Source organism: Chrysoperla carnea, chromosome 1 (assembly GCF_905475395.1).
Source record: "Chrysoperla carnea chromosome 1, inChrCarn1.1, whole genome shotgun sequence".
Lineage (NCBI taxonomy): Eukaryota > Metazoa > Arthropoda > Insecta > Neuroptera > Chrysopidae > Chrysoperla > Chrysoperla carnea.
The window spans coordinates 119,911,624-119,934,384 of NC_058337.1; the positions used below are offsets into that span (position 1 = coordinate 119,911,624).

At 29.7% G+C, this 22,761-nt stretch overlaps 4 protein-coding genes across 4 annotated transcripts; all 4 read left to right on the top strand.

Annotated features, from left to right (window-relative positions):
* The first annotated feature begins 1,951 nt into the window (after window positions 1–1,951).
* LOC123290608 (RING finger protein 37) lies at window positions 1,952–3,503 on the top strand. Its single transcript, XM_044870862.1, has one exon. The coding sequence runs from the start codon at window positions 1,955–1,957 to the stop codon at window positions 3,161–3,163; it is 1,209 nt and encodes a 402-aa protein (XP_044726797.1). The 5' UTR covers window positions 1,952–1,954; the 3' UTR covers window positions 3,164–3,503.
* A 3,799-nt stretch (window positions 3,504–7,302) lies between these two features.
* Window positions 7,303–10,373, top strand: LOC123290613 (mpv17-like protein 2). The gene is made up of 3 exons (XM_044870868.1): window positions 7,303–7,551; window positions 8,658–8,896; window positions 9,371–10,373. The coding sequence occupies exons 1-3, from the start codon at window positions 7,398–7,400 to the stop codon at window positions 9,605–9,607; spliced, it is 630 nt and encodes a 209-aa protein (XP_044726803.1). The 5' UTR covers window positions 7,303–7,397; the 3' UTR covers window positions 9,608–10,373.
* Window positions 10,374–13,107: 2,734 nt separating this feature from the next.
* Window positions 13,108–18,298, top strand: LOC123290605 (S-phase kinase-associated protein 2). The gene is made up of 8 exons (XM_044870860.1): window positions 13,108–13,234; window positions 13,417–13,604; window positions 14,756–15,237; window positions 16,091–16,215; window positions 16,286–16,444; window positions 17,469–17,596; window positions 17,702–17,861; window positions 17,946–18,298. Exons 1-8 carry the CDS (start codon window positions 13,122–13,124, stop codon window positions 18,133–18,135), a joined length of 1,545 nt encoding a protein of 514 aa, XP_044726795.1. The 5' UTR covers window positions 13,108–13,121; the 3' UTR covers window positions 18,136–18,298.
* Window positions 18,299–20,436: 2,138 nt separating this feature from the next.
* On the top strand, window positions 20,437–21,089 carry LOC123290614 (macrophage migration inhibitory factor homolog). Its single transcript, XM_044870869.1, has 3 exons — window positions 20,437–20,627; window positions 20,690–20,862; window positions 20,939–21,089. Exons 1-3 carry the CDS (start codon window positions 20,520–20,522, stop codon window positions 21,021–21,023), a joined length of 366 nt encoding a protein of 121 aa, XP_044726804.1. The 5' UTR covers window positions 20,437–20,519; the 3' UTR covers window positions 21,024–21,089.
* Window positions 21,090–22,761: the final 1,672 nt, after the last annotated feature.

Below are 22,761 nucleotides of genomic sequence, written 5' to 3' on the forward strand. Positions count from 1 at the left end.
ATTTCAAAAATATATAGTACTGCTCCTGGAGTTCTTCCAAAAAACGTGTCCAGCGGTGAGCACCATATCTCTGGTTTGGATTATATAAAATGAAAAAATTCAGAAAATTTCTTTAGTCGAAAGATGAACATAGGTATTAATCGAAGGAATAGTCAAAATTATAATTTTTGAAAAAATAGCGGTTTCCAAAAAAATTCAAAATTCTTCAAAAAATTTCCAACTTTAAAGTGATCTAAAATATCGAAATAATTTTCAGAAATCTTATGCCTCCGATTAATACCTGGAGAAAATATTTACGAAGATTGTGTAAGAGCCGTTACGGAGAAATCTTGCTCACCGACTTTACACTCAGTTAAAATTTTTTTTATTGCGTTTATCTTTGTGAATATTTCTCGGATCAACTTTCAGAAAATGTGCTTAAATATATGTATATTCCGGAAAAAAAAGATTCTTTGAAAATTCTAACTGAATATAACCCCTTAATAACTTATGTTTAATAAGTAAGAACGATCATCAGGAATTCAAAAAAATCACGCGACGGGCAAATATTGACAGATTGTTCACTAAACTCCATGCAATTATTTATGAACTAAAGATTTCTCAAGCATTAATCATAATTTCATACACTTCAGTGAATATTTCGCTTATCGCCTCCCGCGTGTGGTGTAAATTCAACATGATAATAACTCAGTTTTCCGTGTAAATCAGACTCAATATCTGACATTAACACATATAAATTAGGCTTTAGAAATGCCAAATATACTTCACTCCATGAATATAGGAATATTTTAAAAGGGATGGAGTATAACCGAGTGGGGTGAGTCTCATTCAGGGGCAAGAGGCAGGGTATCATTGTGCCTACTTTCTATTGGCTATTAACTAGGCGCATGCTGAAAGTATCTCAAAGCCTTCTTTAAGTGTTTTTGATTCGTTTGTAAGCATGGAATCATGTTTGACATATGGTTGACGTGTGTGGACAACATAAAGAAATAATCTTATATTCAAAAGAAAAGTAAAATTTGTAAAGAAAAGTAAATACGTGAAGTATTTATGCTTGTTTTAAAATAATTTTTTCAACGATATAAGTAACCTAAACGCAACAATATTCTATTCAATTTAGTGAATATTCAATCTTCAATCCTAGTGTTACAACTATTATAAATTAAATAATATAATTTTTAAGAATGTCTCGAAAATACGTCGATTAATTTTCAATACTAAATTTCAACGTATTATAGAATTTTTAAAATATGAAATTAATGTAAAAATTTATTTGGGGAAATTATTACTTATTAATGTATTGAATTATGTACCCGTGAACTTAATCTTAATTTAAATAAGTGAAGTTTTATTTTTATTACTTTACGAATTATTTACGATATATTCTTTAGGTAATTAGTCGGTTATAGGAATATTAATAAGTTAAAAATATTTGTAATTAATTGTATTTAAAAAAAAATACATTTTTTTTCTTAGAGTAAAAGATTGCGAACAGCCGCAACCAATCAAAAGCAGGCATATTGCTTGAGGCAATCTAAAACCATGGATATAGAAATATTAAAATCAAAAAATCTATTTGAATTTCCCGCAAATGAGAGCCGCAGCCAATCAAAAGTAGGCACATTGCTTCCCCCCTGAGTGATACACCCCTCTCGTCTAAAGTAGTACTTTATACGACATCCCTACTTTAATTACTATATCCGTGGTGTAAATCAATATCTGACATTGACACATATAAATTAGGCTTTAGAAAAATGCCAAATACACTTCACTCTTTTCACACATGTGTGAGATGTAAACAATTGACAGTTGACAGTAGTGTAACGACAGTTGTGGAAATAGAAGATTTCGACATAATCTTAACAGTAAACTCTATTTCTCTCTAACAAAATAAAAGTATTAATTTACTTAGCAGCCAAATAATTAATTTAAAAAAAAAAAAAAACCTATAAAAATGTTGAATTTCATGGATTCAAAATTAAAACCAGATATAAAATCACTAAGTCCATATGAAGATGGTTATGATGTAACAAATCTTACATCATCGAATTCAATTGTAAAAAAACAAGGATTTTTAGCCTATAAAAGTGTACGACCACCAGTCGATGTCAACATAAAATTAATTTGTACCGTAAATTTAAATCATATCATTATCAATGGTCGACGTGGTGCTCAACAATCCACTGCCTTCGAATTATATTTAAAAGATGGATGTATCTCAAATTACACGAGCATATCAAAAGTTTATCTGGAAAACGATGAAATGGGGGTGGTTTTTTATAATATGCGAACATTTAAAGCAGACGAGCATAGGATACCAAAATGTTTTAAATTAGTTCCATTGAGCCGTGTTCATTGGCGTTTAATTATTAGTTGTGATTATTTAAAAATACGAATCCTACGAACGAAGGATATACCTTGCATAGGTTCACTTGAAATATGGGGACATATAGCGAAATATTGTTCAAGTGAATTGAAGAATCAAGTCTTAAGATTGTGCAACAGTGTAAAAAAATCAGTTGAGGTCACCGAACAATCTCCCAAAGAACCATCAAAGCCATCTAAAAGAATAGATTCCGGTTTTCAAGTTCCAAACGAGTTTTTAGACCAATTAACGTTTGAAATAATGGCACAACCAATGACTTTACCATCTGGGAACACAGTAGATCAATCTACACTAGATAAACATGCCCATTCTCAACAAATGTATGGTCGTGCACCATTTGATCCATTTACAGGGCAAGTTTATACAGCTACTTGTAAACCAATGTTTAATAGTGCGTTAAAAAATCGAATTGATGCGTTTTTATTACAAAATTCCGAACATGAATCGATAAAAAATATACCGCGTACTGTGGGTCGACAAACATCATCAAAAAGTGTAAAACGAACATATAGTGAAACAACAGTGACGAGTAATTCTGAAAATATTGATAGTTTAGATTTGATATTAAACGAAACATTATCAAAATTACCACGATTTACAAATTTTGATGAAGAAATTGAATTGAACATATGTACAGTATGTAAGACAATGGAAAATTTATATAAATTAAAATGTTCACATTTATTTTGTAGACAATGTTTGATTATGTTATCAGATAACTGTACAAGATGTAACCAGTTATTTAAAAAAAGTGATATTGTACGTTATCATACTTAATTACAACGCGTGTTTTCTTTTCATTATTGTTTTTTCTTTTAGAAAATATTACTTTTTGTTTCAAATTACAGTCAAATCTCGTTTATTACAATTTAGAGCTATGGACTAAGAGCCAGCGCCTGCCAGACATACGTTAAAGTACAAAAGCTGAAATTTTTTTTGCGTATTCTCATTGGTGTGGGGAATAATCTTTGGGGGCTACAAACCTTGACTAACGATGCCTTCGGTAGGTATCAGATAATCAGGGGCGTAGTACCCGAGCTCTCTCATGTTAAAGTATAAAAGCTGAAATTTACACAGAGTATTCAAATGACCGTTTTAAGTCAATAAGTCAATATTGAACAAGTGAAAACAAACAATTGACTGAGTTAATTGTTGAAATACCATGTATAGGCAGTGTTGATAACTCTGTCACATTTCACATACATACATATCTGACATATTTAACTGATATTCTCATATAACCGGAAATGGATTAATTAGGTGATTTTATGAACACCTATACCAATTTTTTTTTTGTAGCATCAATATTTTTAGGCGTTACAAACTTGGGACTAAACTTATAATACTATGTATATTTCATATATACATGGTATAAAAAGACAGACCAATCTGAAGGGGCCAACACTCCCCCAGACGCGGTAGAAGGTCAAATGCTCAAAATACACAATCTACATTTTCTTCAATGATTATGAACTTATTTCATTGCAAGAGTTATTTTATTATTTAAATATGTTCAGTATCACGTACTGAATGTAAATGCAAAAAATGCTTAAAAAATAGGCAGAGGAAGTGCCTCCATTTTAACGAAAACTGTTTTAGGCTATATCTCCATAATCGTGCGCTTTAGACCAAAAATAGTAATAACTTTTATTGTAGATAATTAAATTACCTACCTTTTTTGTAAACTAATTTTTTTTTGTATCACTAACCGTTTATGACTTATACGACTATAACGATTTACCTATTGACTATTTGACCGATACCTCTTCTAATATTTCAGCTTTTATACTTTAACGTGAGAGAGCTCGGGTACTGCACCCCTGATTACTTGATACCTACCGAAGGCACCGTTAGTCAAGGTTTGTAGCCCCCAAAGATTGTTCCCTACACCAGTGAGAATAGGCAAAAAAAATTTCAGCTTTTATACTTAAACGTATGTCTGGCAGGCGCTGGCTCTTACTCTACTATTGGTACGTCACCTTTTTTATCAAAAAGTGATGACAGTCGAACCGGTGACATTATAATTAGGTTTTTATAATAACAGAGGAAGGGGGTGATTTAATACCCGTTTACTAGTTATGCATGTTAGGTGTGTCCTGGGGTGAGACACACTTAGACCATAGGGTCCGTTATGTTGTTATGCATGTTATTTTATAATTTTTCTGATGCCTGTGGCTGTATATATGTCTCCTAACAATGACAAACTGTGAATAATTGATTATTTTTGTCATTATCCTAATGGAAAAAATATTTGAAGAAAGAATAAATGTTAAAAAGTTTTAGAAAATGTTAAAAAGTCTCAGGAACTCTGAATTTCAAAACTTTTTGGTCTGTCTAAATCAGAATTATTCAGACTTATTCAGTCTGAATTAGATTCAGTGTTTCTAAGATTTTTTAAGACTTATTCTTTCTTTCGAAAGAAAGCATTCGAAAAATTCCAAATATTCTTAGAAATTGGTAACAATTTTAGAAAAATTTTGAATTTTCCTGGTTTTTTTTTTATGTTTGCAATATAATTCTAAAAGCTGCTTTCGTGGTTTTTGCTAGTTAAATTTTTTTTACCAAGTAATAATTATAATATCGTTCTTAGCAATAGGCGAAGAAATCTTAGATAAATGTTTTTTTTCTATGAATTCAACATATTTTTTAAACCAGATTTGACTGTGAACTCTTTATAATAATTTTTAAACACACTGTGATATGTAGGTACTACAAATTTACATTAAGAAGAATTGTGAAACGTAAATTTTATGTCGTTAATACAAAATTTATGCTAGAAATACTGCCTTTCAATCTTTGATAAACAATTTTATCTTTGTTGTGTTCAAATTATATGAAATTGTCTTTAAATTTGGATTTATTTATATAAAAAATTACTGTAAAATTTATTAAATAAATATTGAAAAATTTCATATAATTATGTTTATTTTATATAAATTTAGATCAGAGGAGTTAATTTTCCATAAATTATGAAATATTATTCAGGGTTGGATTAACCATTAGGTAGAGTAGGCACCCGCGGGCACCTAAATTAAAATTAAATCCTCAATGACAACATGGGTTATTGTACGATATGTACGCATCAAAACTCTTTTCTACGTATCAAAATTAAACCACGTTGCATTTTACTCACATCCTTTCATTGACTTGAAAAGACCTGATGATCTTTAAACAGTTGAAAAGGAGCCCCGATTGCATTGCCTAGCCATGGTTATTTCGCCTTGATATTATTTCTCAAAATTTTCAGACAATGGAAATTTTAGTTGTTTGAAAGTTTTAATGTTTATTTTTATCTTTGATTAAATTATTCTGTTAAATGGATAACAATTAGCATTGCTACTTGTTTCAAAATTTGTTATCTAAATACTTTTCAAATTTTCAGCAATTATGCAACACTTATAAGTGCATTTTACTGCAATATATAATTTTATGAATTAAGTGCAGAATGCAATAATATATCGGGTGTCGCAAGTAACGAAACGGTTCAATAAATTTAATCATTATGAAAATTCTTACTAAATTGTTAATTTTATTGATACATTGTGCAGCGAGTTAGTATGTTTTTATCGCTCAAGAGTAATAGACAATCCACAATTTGCAACACTATTTTTTTTACAAATGCGTCTAATTCTCTTTTTGTGCACGATTTTCTGGGTACCAACAATAACTTATTGTTGATTTAGTGCGCAAAATTTGAATGCCATTTCGTTCCGTTCTATAAACACGCAAATGCTAATTTTTTGAATGCCATTTTGAAAGCTGAAAACGATGCACAAAAAAGTAAAAAATTATTTTAAAGTACTGTCTTCAATCAATAATTTCCATGTGAGCAATTACACTTTGAAGTCGATGCCAATAAATCGTTTATTGCGTAGTCACGTCCACTTCAAAGCGTAATTGCTATCAAGGAAATTATTGATTGGAGACGGTACTTTAAAATTATTTTTTACTTTTTTGTATATTTTTTTTGGAGCAATAATAAAAAAACTCATTTTTTTAAAGTCTGTTAAAAATTTGTTGCTTAGAATGAAGTAATCTGCAGTTTTATCTGCAGAACTTTATTATTAAAGGCTGTTCAAAAATAATTTTAGGATTTTGGTAGGCTCACAAACTTTTTAGCATCTTTCAGTTCTGAGACTTTTTTTACTCCTCAAAGTTTCTCTAATTTTCAGAAAATTTGGCTGCGACTGCTTTTCTATAAGATCCTGAGGAAAATTGGAAACCAATTTTTAAATATACCTATACAGGGTATAAAATACTAATCTCATGTTTATCTATAAAAAGAACAATGAACGATAATACACGCGATTTCCAAATGACACAATTTCCAAGAAATTGAAATTTCGCTAAAATGTTTTTCGCGCATATAAACATTATTGCCAAAAAATACATTAATAGATATATGTCAGTCAGATGGCATTGAACTAATTTCTTTTTTTAAAAACTCGTGTAGGTAATTAATCGCAATTAGAACTATAATACGGATAGTTTGATTCTCGTGCGACCTTCGCACGCCTTAAATCGCAAAATGAGTATAACAAGTACCTAAATATTTGACAATAATAATTGAGAATGATAATTTCAATTGCAACAATTCAATTTAAGCGATTAATTTGAATTGAATTTATAATTTATAATCAATCGGTAATCAGATGAATATTAAAAAATAAGTTTTTATTGATAATTAGAAGTTTTCAAATAATACCAGAAAGATAACGAAATGTAAATATTTATGTATATAAAGGCGACTCGAAAATTAAATCAATAGTTCACAATCAATTTATAAGTGTTAAAAACAAAAATTTTCAATTTTTTTTTTTTGACTGATAAGAGCGCAAGTTCTTAATAGATTGCCAAAAAAATTCTATTTCTAAATTTAAATTCATTTGACAATGAAATATAATGAAACAATATGTATAAACACAAAATGATTATTATTAAATAATATTTACAACGATTGTTTAAATCCATTTATACATAAGCGCAACAAAAAAAAAAAAAAGTTTAGAGAATGAACGTTTTTAGAATCGTTAAAAATGGATTTCGACGACATTTATTTCTAAGCAACACAATTAGTTCAGCAGCATTAATGTCCATTGGTGATATGATCGAACAATTTCATGAAATACAAAAATCACAACATTCATTTGACTGGTTGCGAAATTGTAAGTTTTTAATTGAATTTTCTTTTATAACATTTAATTTTTGAAAGGAAAAAAACATTGGGAGGTTTTTAAACAAAAAATTTTTGCTAAATTACAGCCAAGTTCATAAAAATTTGCGACATATGAATTGTCAAAGGGGACATCCACGCCCTGAATTCATTAGACATTAATATGATTAATCTACATTTGACGTTTTTGAACTGAAACTCGTTGAAATGTGGATGGTGTAAATGATTTTTTGTTTTTATTAGTCATTAATAATCAGCTGATCGGGGTTGACTGGTGACAGAATAAGGCACTATTTTCATTTTGTTACAGATAGTAATTTTTTTTACAAGTAAATAGAAAATACCACGTGTTTAACTAGATCATTAAATAGCTTTTAGTAATATTTAAATTCCAAAACTAATTTATTGTAATTTATTGAATTAAAAAATATAATAGTTGTCAGAACTTGCACAATTTCCTGTGGTTCAGTGTGTATTAATACGGTGGTCACCATATTATTTAAATATGAAATACTTTATTTCTTATTTTTAATTGGTTGGTTCTATTAGCCTTTTTCCTGGAAAGATTAAAAATAATTCCTCTAGATGGCAGGATATACCCCCCCCCCCTTAGTGTCGCCATCTAGCGGATCTTTTTTTAATCTTTAGATAAAAAGGCCTAGAATTATTAATTATTGTATGTAAGGATTTAATGATAATATGATCATGTTTATAATTTGTCTGATGTAGTGAGTTAAAAATTTGTATTAGTATTATTTAAAAAATATAATGCTTTAATTAGGGGGGGGGGGGTACAAATATATCTTGCCATCTAGAGGATCTTTTTTTAATCTTCCCAGGAAAAAAGGCTAATTGACTGTCCATGTGGGACACACTGAATTCATAAAGCCCACTGGGATACCTACTTTTTTCATTTTAAAATTACCATTCACTTTGATTTCGGACTAAATGATTTATAATCAATGTGATAAAATGAATAGCAAATATCTTCTATCTTAGTTCAACTTATTACTGCTAGTGCGAAACAATAATGTCTGCATTTGCTGATTTGTAAAAAAAAAAAATCGATGATTTATTATATTTTATAATTTTTTCTAGTCCGTATGACCTTGGTGGGTGTTGGAATGGGTTGCATTAATCATTATTATTATACTTGGATCGATCGAATGTTTAAAGACGCATCCACAAAACATGCCATGATCAAAGTAGTCGCTGACCAACTTCTCGCCTCGCCTATGTGCATAGCATTTTTGTTTTATTTTGATGGGTTTTTGCTAAGACAAAATCTTCAGACTATTAATGAGGAAATGGGTGACAAGTTTTTTACCATTTATACCGTAAGTATTTACATTATGAATCTTAAATTAATTTCTAATAAGGTTGGTTGTGTTATTGACTTTCTGACACCTCAGCTCCCGAAATATTCATAAATAATCCCCAATCAGCCGCCTATAAACTTACAGAAAATATATTTATATGATAAGATCTTTACTTTCTAAATTGACATATAAAGAGGCATGTCCTATTCTGGGTTCATTATCCTCGCTTCGAGTTAATAAGCAGTCCTTGACCGATAGCCTCACAGTAGATGCCATTTCTAAATAAAATATCTCGAAAACTAAAAAGTTTTTAGTTTTGTGATTATTGACCTTTGGTCTACTGTTTAAGAAATAACATTTCCCGAATTTTCAGATGTTTTGACCGAGATTCATAAGAATTCTGCAGAATTTCTTCTTGTAAAGCGCAACATATTTCTTTCTTCTATCTATAATAGTTAGTTTTTAATAATTATTTATTTAATATTTTTTCAGGCTGATTGGTGTTTTTGGCCGCCATTACAATACATAAATTTCAAATATGTTCATCATGATTATCGAGTAGTTTATTTAAATACCATCCAAATGTTTTATAATATAATTTTAACGCATCTGAAATATAACGATATCGATGACACTGATAAACAATCTAAAGACGTTGAACCAATAGTTGTAACACGATTTGTATCTCTGGAAGGATACATGGAAGGGTATCATAATATTAAGCATTGAAATTTTTATAACATTTTTTAATAGAATTTCGTTATGATACAAAGTTTTATTTGTATTTCGTTAATACAAATTGTCTATGTTAATATTCAGAAACGTTTCGTATACATACATGTTCAGAAACGATTTTTGAATGCATGTTATAGACAGATCTAGTTGACGCAAAATGTTTTGAAATTCATTTGCATCAAATTTTTATAAGCTTTTATAAAGCTTGGAATGTTTTCTTAATTAATGTAACATTATTTTTAAAAAAATAGTCTCAGAGGAAAATGGGAAAATAATTAAAAAAAATTGTCGATTGATTTTATTCGAGAATTTTCGCGAATCCTCGTGTTTAAGACTCGTCTAGGATTTGCAGGCTGTAATTTATAGAGTGTTTAAAAATTGGAGTACCTTTTGAGTTAATGAATACTGAAGTGGGTGCAGCATTTTATCTTTTAGTTCTAGAAAAAAAAACTGCACTTAAGAAGGATACAAGCGATTATTAGGAATCCGATTGTGGTATCCTTCTTATTTTGTTTAATTTCACTCAATAGGAAAACAGTGTTAAAATTCAATGAATATATTTCTGCAATTTTTTGCCAGCCATGATTTACTATTACGTCGTTTCAAGTGATGTAATTATGATAACAATTAGCCGACCGTTTTTAGGAGCATTTGTGTAATAAAAATCGTACTTTTATTTAGCGAAATTTGGGTTCTTAAAGCTTGATGATCTATATTAGGTTAGGTTAGGTTAGAGTGGTTGTCCTGGGGTGGGACACACATAGACCATAGGGTCCGTTGTGATACCGTAAATGGGTTGGCCCATTCCCGGCCACTACTCCATGAACCATTTGGAGTTGTTTAAGAACAGCAGGACGGCTTTGACGTCGACTGGCTTTAGGTCGATGGACTATTCATATTTTATCGAATATAGACGATGTTGGTTGATATTGACGAATAACCTGCCATACTAAAAATGTAACCTAATGATAACGCTTGACACTAGCTTTTAGTGTTGAATTAGAGTTCCTGCACCTAGTTTAAAAAAATAGAGTTAAGTCCAGCATCAAATTGTAAAACTGAGCGACAAAAAACTATATTTGACATAAGCTGGCGGAACATCTACGTTAAACTATGTGCTATCAACTGACATTAATTTGCTTGAGTGCTATTTTAAAATATTTCGGGATGTTTAAAGTACGATAGAAAATAAAAAAATACTATGCCAGCGATCTAGTTTTATTAGAACTGTGTGTATAATATACCTACATTTTAAAACAATTTGAAAAATTGTTTTAAATTACTTACATTTTAAAAATCGTTGATACTGATTTTAGAATACGAAAAAGGAAAAAAAAATTGAAAGGGAGTCAGAAAAACTGAGTAATTATTTAAAAAAAATAGTATTAATGATCTGATAATAACAAATATTAAAATGTGATAAAAATGCCTACAAGTTTCAAGACAATAATTTAAATACAATAATAATTTAAGAAAAAATGTTTTTATATAGATCAATAATTCTCTATAGCATATATTTATTTTTTGTACGAATTATTTTTGTCTTTCATAATTTTACCCGAATTATAACTTATTTTTTTTAAATACTTAAAAAAATGTGTCATTTTTAACTAATTTTTGATTCAAAATGAAATTTTTTTAAATTTTACAAAATATTGATTATTAAGAAGAAGTAATCACGTGACTTTTGGGCCACATGTTTAAACGAATAAAAAGTATTATTTTTTTAAACGAATTAAAAATGTTGTATTGTATTAATTAAATTTTATTGATGTATTATAATATAAATGTTATTAATTATATTGTTGAGGCTATTAAATTTATGAATGAAAGTTTATTGTTAAATTAATTTTCTTATTCAGACTTAATTTTTTCATCCCTATTTTATATTAAAAGCTCGTTTTTGTTTTAAAGGCAATAATGATGATAAAAATTTGAGTCATTTTTGCTCCTGAACCAAAAGAGAGGTGTTATAAGTTTGACCGCTATGTGTGTCTGCCTGTGGCATCGTAGCTTCTAAACGGATGAACCGATTTTCGTTTGAAAGGTCATTAATTAGAAAGAAAATTAATTTAAGCTATGTTTCAAGAAAATCGGTTCAGTTTGGAGAGAGTTACAAGGAAAAAACCGAAGTTTTTTTTTCAATTTTGTAAATTTCACTTGTTATTTGTTCTTATAGGTACGAAAAACTATTTTTTTAAATATTTTATTTAATTTTGGATGAAATCGAACTCTACTACTCTCCTGCCGAATCCGTCACAGAGCAGGGCAGTATTTTTTTTTGTAAATTTTTATAAAAATTAATGCTTTTCTTGCATTAAATTAAATTAAAAACAAAATTAAGTGCTATAAATATTTACGACGTCTATCATTTTTTCAATAACATGCCAAATTTTAAATACTTTTTTAAGGCCAATAAAAATTCATTTTTGTGAATATTTTATGATTCGTGTTAAATTTTTAAATTAATATTTAAAAACCCTGATTCATTTTGATCACTCTTGTACTATAACTTAAGCCACCCAATAAGTTTAATATTTTTGTCTCTATTCATTGTTAAGATTTAATGGATCTTTCAATTACAAATCAAGCACTGAATGTGTTACCATGATTTAAAAAATTTAAAAAAAAACCGGAATTGTGTAAATACTCTGCACTTTAATTGTATAATGTTGTGATTAATTTTTTATTTTAAGCATTTTCCTCCTTTTTCTTTATAGATGCGTGGCTCATTATATTCAATTTCGTTCATTCACGAACTCGAAGTCACCCTTTAGACATAGGGCATGCTGTTGATATTTCCCCTTGGTATTAATTCGCAGTCCACGAGGGATACACTTAGACCATAAGGTCCATTGTGATAGCATATGTTTTACCACTTTTTCCGCTGATAAATTCAACTCCTCAATTATTTTGGGAAAATGAATACATCTCCTTCATGCTTTTGCCATGTACCAATTCCAAGAATTGGTTTCGGTGTAACCAACTGAGCTACTGGGTATGAAGACGTTCATACTATAAAGCAAATTTGTGAAGAAGAGTAACAGTAATAAAATGAGTTTTTTGTTGCTATATATATAAAGAATATGATTTTCTTCGCTAACTGCCGCTAATGAGAAATAAGCCGTTGGACCAAAGAAATGATGTGGTGGGTGCCAGATGTTTTACTGCGAAAATTTATTAGTCAAGATTTTGTGCTATAAGATTATTTTCTAGATTTAAAAAGAGATTTCGACTTTTTTTTATAGTTTGGATGTGGAATTTCGATGTCGAATTGTATTAAAACTCAATGAAATTAGATCATCTTAACTTTTCAAAATATCATTATCTCGAACATTATCTGAAAACATCTCGTTTATGTTTCGATAGTTTCGGGATAAATATAAAATGATTTCATTAATTTTGTAAATTTCTAGGTCGTCTATGGGCCACTTTACTAATAGTACAAAATATTATTGATAGAGGGATATCAATAAGTAATTAGCGGGAACATATGTTATTGACACGAATGATAAAAAAATTTCAAAATATAAAATACAGAAACATGAATACATTTCCAAAAAATGTATTAAAACCAGTCGATATTAATATAACAAATAGTGATTCAAAAATTATGCTAAGGTTTGTATTTAAATTTTTTGAATCGAATTCCATTTCATTCCTACAATTTTTTTCAAATTTTAAATGAAAAACACCGACAAGTGTATTACAATTGTTAGGTTATGTTATCTAATAAAATTTGGTACAAAAGCGGGAATTCTATCACATTTTTTTCGTTAACCCATAAAATAATTTTCAAATAGTTGTAGTAAACGAAATCGGGGTGATGATGAAGAAATGTTTGATGACGAAAATACACAAAATAATAATACAAAGTGTCGAAAACGTTGGAGTTTATGTGTAAGAAAAGAAGAAACTGAACAATTGGCAGCTGAATTGGGTATAGGAATGTTAGAAACTGATGAAGTTATGAACACAGATTCAACAGTAGGTAAGAGACAATAATTTTTATTTTTTTCGGAAAATTATTTATATACTATGTGGGAAAATTACTAATCTTAAGTTCAAGGAGTGATAAATTATACAATTTTAATTATTTGTACTATTCAACTATTTGTCAGGTTTTAATATGAATTTCCAGTTAATTAAAAAATTATACTTGTTTTACGATTTCGATTTCTGGCCCGGTGTAGGGAAGGCTGAAATCAGAAAAGTATGCCTGTTTAGCAAACAAAAATATTTCTTCAAGAGGCCCATATACCTGTAATCATTTTACGAATTGATAGATTCTTATCAACAGGTGTGTAGTACGCACAACAGATAATTTAGTGCTCTGTTTCTATCCGCTGCTCTATAAGATTTCGGTGCAGTAGCGATGTATAGGTAATTTTTTTAAAGACATGTTAAAAGAAGTTTTCTTTTAAAACTTCTTTGATTGAGGCTCTTTCCTAAAAAGAAACAGTTTTCTAAGTGAGAAATTCCTACTATTGATCCTACGATAAAGCTTTGATTTTGTTCAACAAGTCAAAAATTTGTATAGGCGTAGTCCATGGGTAGTCTACAAAGCTGAACAAGGGCGTTGTTGAGACAGCCGTTCTTTTTAAGTTCTGAATATGGATGGTAGGGGTAAGAAGGACAATCCTAAATAGGAGTCAAAGTAAAAAAGTGTTCATTTGAGACATTTTTGTTTTTACTGAAAAAAGCGACGTGTACTTTTTAAGTCAACGAAGACACTTAGAAAATTAAACCTTCTCTTGTCGGGCCACAGATACGTCGCTTTTTCATTGTCAGATAAAAGTTGAGAGTGGAAAATTATACCGGGCCCTGATATTAAAAAGCGCAAGAAGCTCAAGAATGCCCTTGTTTGGTGTAGTTGGAATATCAAAGTACTACGCCCACAGAATTTTTACCTTTTTTTTATCTTTAAGTTTGCCTAAAATATTAAATTTTATGGCTCTAATTAGCAGGACGTTTCAAGATAGATTCAGCATATCCAATCTAAATATGTATCTCCATCAAAGTTAAGATTGTTTAATATTTTTGAGGCCGCACATAGGGAGAATCTGGTCCGTTAAAGAAATCTATTTCCTAATTTTCTCGGTCTATCTTTAATATCTGAATATATTTGTCTGTTTTATCTAGGTAGCGAAGACAATCCTTCAACGTGGGACTTTGGTATGGAATTGAATTTAGCTCGTAATCAAGAAGTAGATAATATTACACCAAGCTGTTCTCAACATAATATTGTACTCAACAAAGAGAATATTGTAATGGCAACAGTTCCTACCCCAAAAGTTCCTACAGAAACAGAACAACGGCGTGAATTAATGCGTGACAATAAAGAAACTGATGAATTTTGTTTAATACGACGTCGACCGATACCCGTTAGTGACGCACCAGATTTAATAAATATGCTATCTGATGAAGTTCTGCTGCAAATTTTAAAATGGTTACCGAAAGCATCGTTAATTAATTGTTCTATGGTATCAAAACGATTTTGTCGGTTGTCGAGAGATGAATCGTTATGGATTCGATTAGATTTGAGTTGTCGGTCTTTGTATCATGGTGCTCTAGGTCAAATATTAGATCGGGGTGTTCAAATATTTCGTGTTGCACAAACTGAGGTACGTATAATTCTCCTATAATTATCCAAAAATCTTGAAAATATACGACAGTGTTTTTTATCCTTTCCATAAACAAACCTTTTATGATTTTTGGGTACCAATTACTAGACAATTCAAAAACTGTAATTCTTTACAGTTACATTTAGTGGGAATGTAATAATACTTAAGGTCCTTAGCACTTAGATCAAAGAACCTTCTGTGCCTTTCTTGAGACCAACCTGTCATCCCAAAGTCGAGATGTCTCTGGGGAGAGATGCTATTTTTAGCAGATCTCTCCTAGAATTAGTGGATCCAAGTTTCTACCCAAACATTCTAGTCCTGAGGTCCTGCAATTTGCTGCAGGTGCAAATAACGTGTATGGAAGTTTCATCGTCCTTCATATATTCACTACAAGTAGGATCATCATAGATCCCCGTGTTATAAAGCCGATTGTTCAATCGACAATCCTGTCAAGTGTCCCATCATTCTTCTCAACTTTGCTCTATTAAGATGAGCTTGTCGTAGCCATTCCTTGATTTGATTAATAACGGAGCATCTTATTATAGAAATGACAGGCTCGGGTGAAAGGGCGTTTGAGACGAGACTTCTAGTGCCAACGAATCCGCTGCTTCGTTCCCTTTAATATCAAAGCGACTCAGTACCGAGATTAGTCTGATTGTGCTAGTGCCAGGCGATTCAATTTTTGGAAGCATTTATAGATTATCCTATTGAAATCTTGACGCCTCAAGGGCCCGAAGTGCGACTCGTAAATATAAGATAATTTTATGTTTTACAAGACATTCAAATTGAGAATTTTCTAGCAAATAAGCACCAAATATTTAAACATATTATTATTTTTTTATTTTTTTGATAGATTGATGATCCAGCGATATTACCAAATTCAAAATCCTTTATGGAAGATTTTCAATGTAAATTACAATATTTGGATTTAAGTATGGCTGTTGTTTCCTTAGATACGTTAACAATGTTATTTAAACGGTAAAAAATTTACACTAATACTAAAAAATAATTCGTTAAAATTAATCAAAAATAATATTTTATTTTGTAGATGTAGACATTTAAAAAAGTTAAGTTTAGAAAATGTTCCTGTAAATACTGAAGTATGTAAATATTTAAGTCAAAATGATTGTTTAGAAGTATTAAATTTAACAATGGTCTCTGGTCTAAATTTAAATTGTATGAAATATTTGTTAACATCGTTAGTAAGGTAAGTTTAAAGATTTAGAATAATCGATTACTAAATTATACACTTCAGTCAGTATTCTCTCTATTACCCTCCCTGAATTCTTCGAATTATAAATATTTCGCAAGAAAACTTGCCAAGATAAAAGTTTTATAATATGTTATCCAGTTTCAGGGGGTAAGAATTTATAAGAAGCAATTAAAAATCCTGTGCAGTTTTTTAGTTGCAAACCTGTGTTGGGAATTTTTGCTTTTTAACATCTCGCATTATAATAATAATACATAAGAGGGGTATCGCAAATGGGTCCCTAGTAGCTAGACCAAAGGGTTCTTTGTACCTTCTTTGAGAACAACCTGTCATCCGAAGGCGAGACGTCTCCGAATAAAAGATGCTATTTTAAGCAGATGAAGCTATAGGATTCTGTCCAAGTCAGGCGTCACGGGATTGCTCCCAGGATTGATGGATTCAAGGTTTCGAATCCAAAACTTCAAAGCGCCCTGCAGTTTGTCCTGTCGCATGCCTTGCGCAAAGTCTCAATAATCAAGACAGGATTTTCGTAGTCATTCCTTGACTCGGTTACGGAGCATCTTGTTATGGGAATGACAGGCTCAGTTGAAAGGATCATTTCAGACGATATCTCTCGTGCCAACGAGCACGCTGATTCATTCCCTTTAACGGTAGTGTGCCCGATGTGACTGTTATTCAGTGCCAGGTTATTCCTCGAAGACTATCCTCGATTGGAATGTTGGTCTCTCAAGAGCCCGAAGTGCCCCTTGGCAACCTGTGAAGATACTGATATGTGCCCCACTGTAACGTATCGTATCACAAATCTGGACACCTTTCAGCTTGGCGAGGATTTCTGATTGTGAACTATCGCATATTGACCAAGAGCGCATCATAATATACTATACGCAGTGTATTTGCGTCTCCATCAACAGTTTTTTTAAGAATTTCTGTTGATTTGCGCTGTTTGTCAAGATTTACTTATAATAATTTTATATAAGAAATAAATTAATAAATTTTTAATTATTAAAATTATATTTTTTAGGTTAAAAGAATTAAATATAGGATGGACACAATTAAATAATCAAACATTGAGCTACGTTTGTTTAAATTTGCCATTTTCATTAACACGACTCAATATTTCAGGATGTCGAAAAACATTATTAGATAAAAGTAAGTTCAAATTAAATTTAATTCAACTTAAATTAAACTCACAATAACCACAGTTTAACGTGAACATTCTCGCTGAGAACTTAAAAAATACGTTTTGTTTTTTAGATGTTTTAGATTTAGTAAATAGTTGTCCAAATTTACGTGAATTAGACTTATCAGATTGTACATCGTTAACATCTTCAACAATTGATATCCTTCAGGATTTAGAACACTTACGATTTTTAGCTATGTCACGATGTTACGCTATTTCACCAGCTGCATTTAAGTACGTATATTTTTCTTTTTCGAAACAAATATTTATATTTTTTTTAACTAATTTTTTTTTTTTTTTTTTTTTTTTTTTGTTAAGGAAATTAAAACATATGCCACATTTAGCATCGTTTGATATTCATGGACATATGCCAGAAGGAATTTTAATGCATTTAAAAGAATATTTTGGTGAACAAATTGTTGTTAATAAATTTTTATTTAGTTCTGTAGCACGACCTACAGTTGGTATTAAACGTACATCGATATGGAATTTACGTGTTAAAGATTAACACGCGATAATTATTTACATTCCATTAATAATTTATTATTAATTTAAATTTCGTAAAACGTTCCAATATTACATTTTCTATAAAGTAAAAACTAAAGAACCTCGCATAGATCCGTTTTTTGCTCAATTCAACTTTAAAATATCTAAAAATATTTCTATTTACATTTGGGAGAATCTTAGTATGTTATTCTCAATAAATTTAACAGAAAATCCATTTCTATTAAGATTTTTCGAGGTTCTTAATAACTATGTCGAAAGTTTAGAAATAAAACTGCGCTGTGAATTTTGAATTTTTTATATTATTTTTTATATAAAACGTATATTTGTTAGTAAACGTTATAGCGTGTGTAAAATGTGAGGAATAATAATAATGTGTACAGTGTGTGCTAAGAAGTGATATGTGTGTGTGTGAATATCGAATTTATTTTTTTGCAGTGGATTCTGTAAATTTAAATTTTTTTTCAATTTCTTTTTTTATATGTTTCTATTTACAAATTCTAACTCGAGAAAAAGAAAGAATATCTGAAATAATTTTAATATTCTAAAAATAAATTTAAACTTGGCGAATATTGAATTCCATTTATAACGTAACGTAGGTACCATCTACGACGCTCTCGGAATTCTGTACGAAAACAGTATATCCATAGATGTAATCAATAAATATAGACCGTTAATACAATATCTGAAACTTATTAAAATATCTGCCAGGTTTTTTATGTACAATTCTGTACTTATTTTACCATGTGATCGATCGATCCCTTGCGAATGTCAGGTTTGGCCGTTCGGCTCTAATTGGGTTTTCAACTTTGATGCGAATACGATTTCAGGGCACGATAGAATCAGTATAATTGAAAAGACATAACTTTAATTAATGAAAACTAAATATCAAGTATTGAATCGTGATTTCTTTGCGATAATAAATGCATTTCAATAAATTTAGAAAATGTAAAATCGCTAACGTAGTGTGACAATGTACCTAAAATGATTTGTAAGCATTTGAAAGGATTTGTAGGGTTGATAAATCTCCTTAGTTATAATTTGTAAATGGAAAATATGAATATTTCTTCCAGATTTTCCATTTATTATGAATTATATTTTTTTGGTAATTATTTGTATACGATCGATTATTATGATTTTTCCATAATTTTCTTTTGAAGAAAAATTAAAAATTTATTATTATTATTTGTTACCAAGTAGAAAACAATGAAACAGTTTTTTAAAAATTTGATAAAAAAATTATACAATAGTTGTTTTGTCTAAGAATTTTATTAACCTTTCCGAATTTCTCCTTAAACACTGAAATCAGTTTTCTTATGAGATTGATTAAATTCAATAGATGTTCATTCATTTGGCCGTTCACCATTTCTAGGCTGAATATTTGTGGATTTTCATTTTTTTGAGACCTCCCAGGATGGAGGTAATCACGAATTGTAAAAAAAAAATGTTTTGACCGTCGGATATTTAAAACTTTTAAAAATTAAGTAAGTATAATAACAGCTGGCTGGCTGGAATGATCAATAGTCCAGTTTCATTAAAAACCAGGAGGTATCAGATTACTAGGATTGTATAGAAAAATTAATAATGCGTGCATGTATTGTTGTATATGTTAACATAATATTGTAATTTCCGTCAGATTGTAAACGGGCTACAAAAAAATTACTCCAACTAGCGCTAACTCAATAACTATTCACAAATATCAAATCATTGCGTTTTGTTTAGTTGGTGTGCATCGAGTTAGCACGGGTTGGTATGGTTTTTGGGCCTTTTTTGGAAGTCAAATTAAGAATTTTACTAGTAGAAATTTATTGGAAATTTTATATTCTACTAATTTGGTTTGATCACCATTTTTATTATACCGTATTTTAATGTACCGTGATCCGTTAACGGAGGATACCCCTGAACATATTCCAACAAGAAAAAAATTTCTGCAGTAAATTGCATTATGAACCTATTTTTTTGCTCTGGCTATGGGGGTAAAACGCAAAAACAAGTTTGGTGAGATTTTTGCATTCGAATTTCTTAGCTCGTTATTATTTACATGCAAATCATGATCAAATTCAAAGCCTGTGTAAGATGTGTTCCTCTTAAGTAGAGAACTGTTTTTCTCCGAAAAAATATTATTAAATCTTTACACTCCAATGATTTTTATCATTTGTAATAGAATAATTAAACTTTAATAGGTGAAAATGACAATGAACGTTCACGTTATCATTGTTCTCTGATTTGGCGTTTCTTATATGTTATTTATAAATTTTTTAATTTCGCGCTATATCAATATTATCTAAAGTCATGCGTACTTGATCATGAGCTGAGTGCAAAAAAGAAAAGTCAAGTACAAACATTTAAGTAATTTTCAGTATTATTACACGTAAAACTTTCTAGAAAATGCCGCATTTACGCCTTGAAACGAATTTACCAGCCGACAAAATCCCCGCTGATTTTGTTGTAAAAGCAACTGATGTGATTGCTGAAAGTTTGGGGAAACCTGCAAGTGTAAGATAGATTTTGCAAACGTTTAATATCGTCTCTTTATTGAAATTTTTATCTTTTTGTAGTACTGTGTAGTTTCAGTAATCCCAAATTTACCAATGGCATTCGGTGGTAGTACAAATCCATGTGCTATCGCTACTTTGATGAGCATTGGTGCTCTAGGTGTCAAAGAAAATAAAAATCACTCAGCCGCTATATCTAAATTAGTTAGTGAAGTGTTAGGGATACCAAATGATAGGTAGGTCAATTAAAATAAAAAATTGTAAGTAAATGTTTGTTAACAAAGTTTCTACCTATTATTTTTTTTTTTTAAGAATGTACATTCATTTTATAAATGCTGGAGCTGCTGATGTTGGTTTTAAAGGAATTACATTTCATGATATTTTTGGTGGACGTTAAAGTCTAAATTTTTAAATTATCATAAACATATTATTGTACAAGAGCCGTACTAATAATTATTTTAAAGATTTGTAAAAAAGTATTTGAATTGTGATTATAAATAAAGATATTTTAATAACCAGATTGTTGTCATGTCATACTTTCTTTAGCAAAATTATTTCAGTACAATAAATATGTTTGGGTTCTATAGTTAACGTAATTTGGTCCCCCACAAAAAATTTTTCGAGTTAATTGGTTTTTAATCCATTGTTCGTCGTTTGTTCTTCATTGTTTGATTATTAAAATTATTTGTTCGATCGTTGTTTATTTATTATTTATTAACAATTATTTTTCATTAAGTTAAGAACTTTAATAAGAAAAGAAAAATTTCTGTTAATTTGTTTTATGAAAAATAACTTTTAACAAAAAGAAAACCGACTTAAAAAGACAAACTTTAATAATATGCCACTAGCTTGGCTGACACCGACTCCAAAAATAACAATAATTTTAACTACATTATATTATCGTTATTTTTTTACTTTTTAGGGCATATTATTAAAGTTTTACTTAGTGCATATTAATTTGTTTCGGAAAAGTTTTTCTTTTGAAGTCGGTTTTGTTTTTGTTTAAAAGTTTTTTTTATTTGTGATTTTTAGTGAATCTGAAGTACATTAACTAATATTTCACTAAAAAAAAGAATCATTTAAATCGGTTGGCGTGATATTGAGTTATTCGTCCTCCTGTCGTGCATACTTAATGCAAATTTAAGACTCTTGTGGATTTCTCATGGATGCCGTTGTCAGAACTCGACCAAAATGAAATGGGACCACACGGAAAGCACCAGCTTTCAAATAGATAAAGAAATATCAAAATCGGTTCACCCAGTTGAAAGTTCTGAGGTAACAAACATAAAAAACATAAAAAAAATACAGTCGAATTGGTAACCTCCTACTTTTTTGTTTGAAGTCGGTTAAAAATGTACCTGCAATATGATTTTTCATGAAAACTCAATAAATCAATAAATAAAATTCGTTATATATATTTTAAATTTTGTTTTATATTTTAAATTTTCTACCCTATTTTTTCTTTCAGAACAAAATTATGAATTAATTAATTCTTTAGTAAAGGTAAGTATTAAGTTAATTATATGACAACAAACAAGACGGGTGGCTGTGTGGGTATAGCACTTGCCTATGAAACCAAGGTACACTGGCTCGTATCCTGGTGTTGTGGATGACATTTTTAAATTAAATGAATTTTTTTTTATGTTAAAAATTTTCCACCTTTTTTATAGTTTAAATTACCCATATAACCCGCCCTCTTGGTATAAATAACGTCAGTTATACATATGTCATAAATTAATTTTCTGTCAGGGGGTGGGAATTTAAATAATCATGAATAATATATTTCATTCTTTAAAACATGTTCTCTTATTACAAAATATTAAAAATATGTACAAAAATGGCTTGGTTATGCTAAAAAAAATGAAACTTTTTAATAGGAAAACATGTCTATAGTTTATCTCACTCATATTCTCCTATTACAAAATATTAAAATTTGTATCAATAAAATTAAAAAATCGCTCATTAAGACTAAAATTTGAAATTTTGTAACAAGAGAACATGTTATATATTTTATCCCACTTTTTTTTTATAACATATTCGCCTATTACAACATATTAAAAAAATACTTATTTTGCTTACTTTTTTGTTGTATGGTAAAATTTATTCTTGTTAAGCTCCGCGATCTTAGCACCTCA

Bases quoted from the DNA above. Each gene is read 5' to 3' on its own strand.
- LOC123290605 (XM_044870860.1), top strand. From the start codon at position 13,122: ATGATAAAAAAATTTCAAAATATAAAATACAGAAACATGAATACATTT. The intron at 13,235-13,416 runs GTTTGTATTTAA...ATTTTCAAATAG, and splicing joins GATTCAAAAATTATGCTAAG to TTGTAGTAAACGAAATCGGG. The intron at 16,216-16,285 runs GTAAAAAATTTA...TTTATTTTGTAG, and splicing joins TTAACAATGTTATTTAAACG to ATGTAGACATTTAAAAAAGT.
- LOC123290608 (XM_044870862.1), top strand. From the start codon at position 1,955: ATGTTGAATTTCATGGATTCAAAATTAAAACCAGATATAAAATCACTA.
- LOC123290614 (XM_044870869.1), top strand. From the start codon at position 20,520: ATGCCGCATTTACGCCTTGAAACGAATTTACCAGCCGACAAAATCCCC. The intron at 20,628-20,689 runs GTAAGATAGATT...ATCTTTTTGTAG, and splicing joins GTTTGGGGAAACCTGCAAGT to TACTGTGTAGTTTCAGTAAT. The intron at 20,863-20,938 runs GTAGGTCAATTA...TTTTTTTTTAAG, and splicing joins TTAGGGATACCAAATGATAG to AATGTACATTCATTTTATAA.
- LOC123290613 (XM_044870868.1), top strand. From the start codon at position 7,398: ATGAACGTTTTTAGAATCGTTAAAAATGGATTTCGACGACATTTATTT. The intron at 7,552-8,657 runs GTAAGTTTTTAA...AATTTTTTCTAG, and splicing joins ATTTGACTGGTTGCGAAATT to TCCGTATGACCTTGGTGGGT. The intron at 8,897-9,370 runs GTAAGTATTTAC...ATATTTTTTCAG, and splicing joins AGTTTTTTACCATTTATACC to GCTGATTGGTGTTTTTGGCC.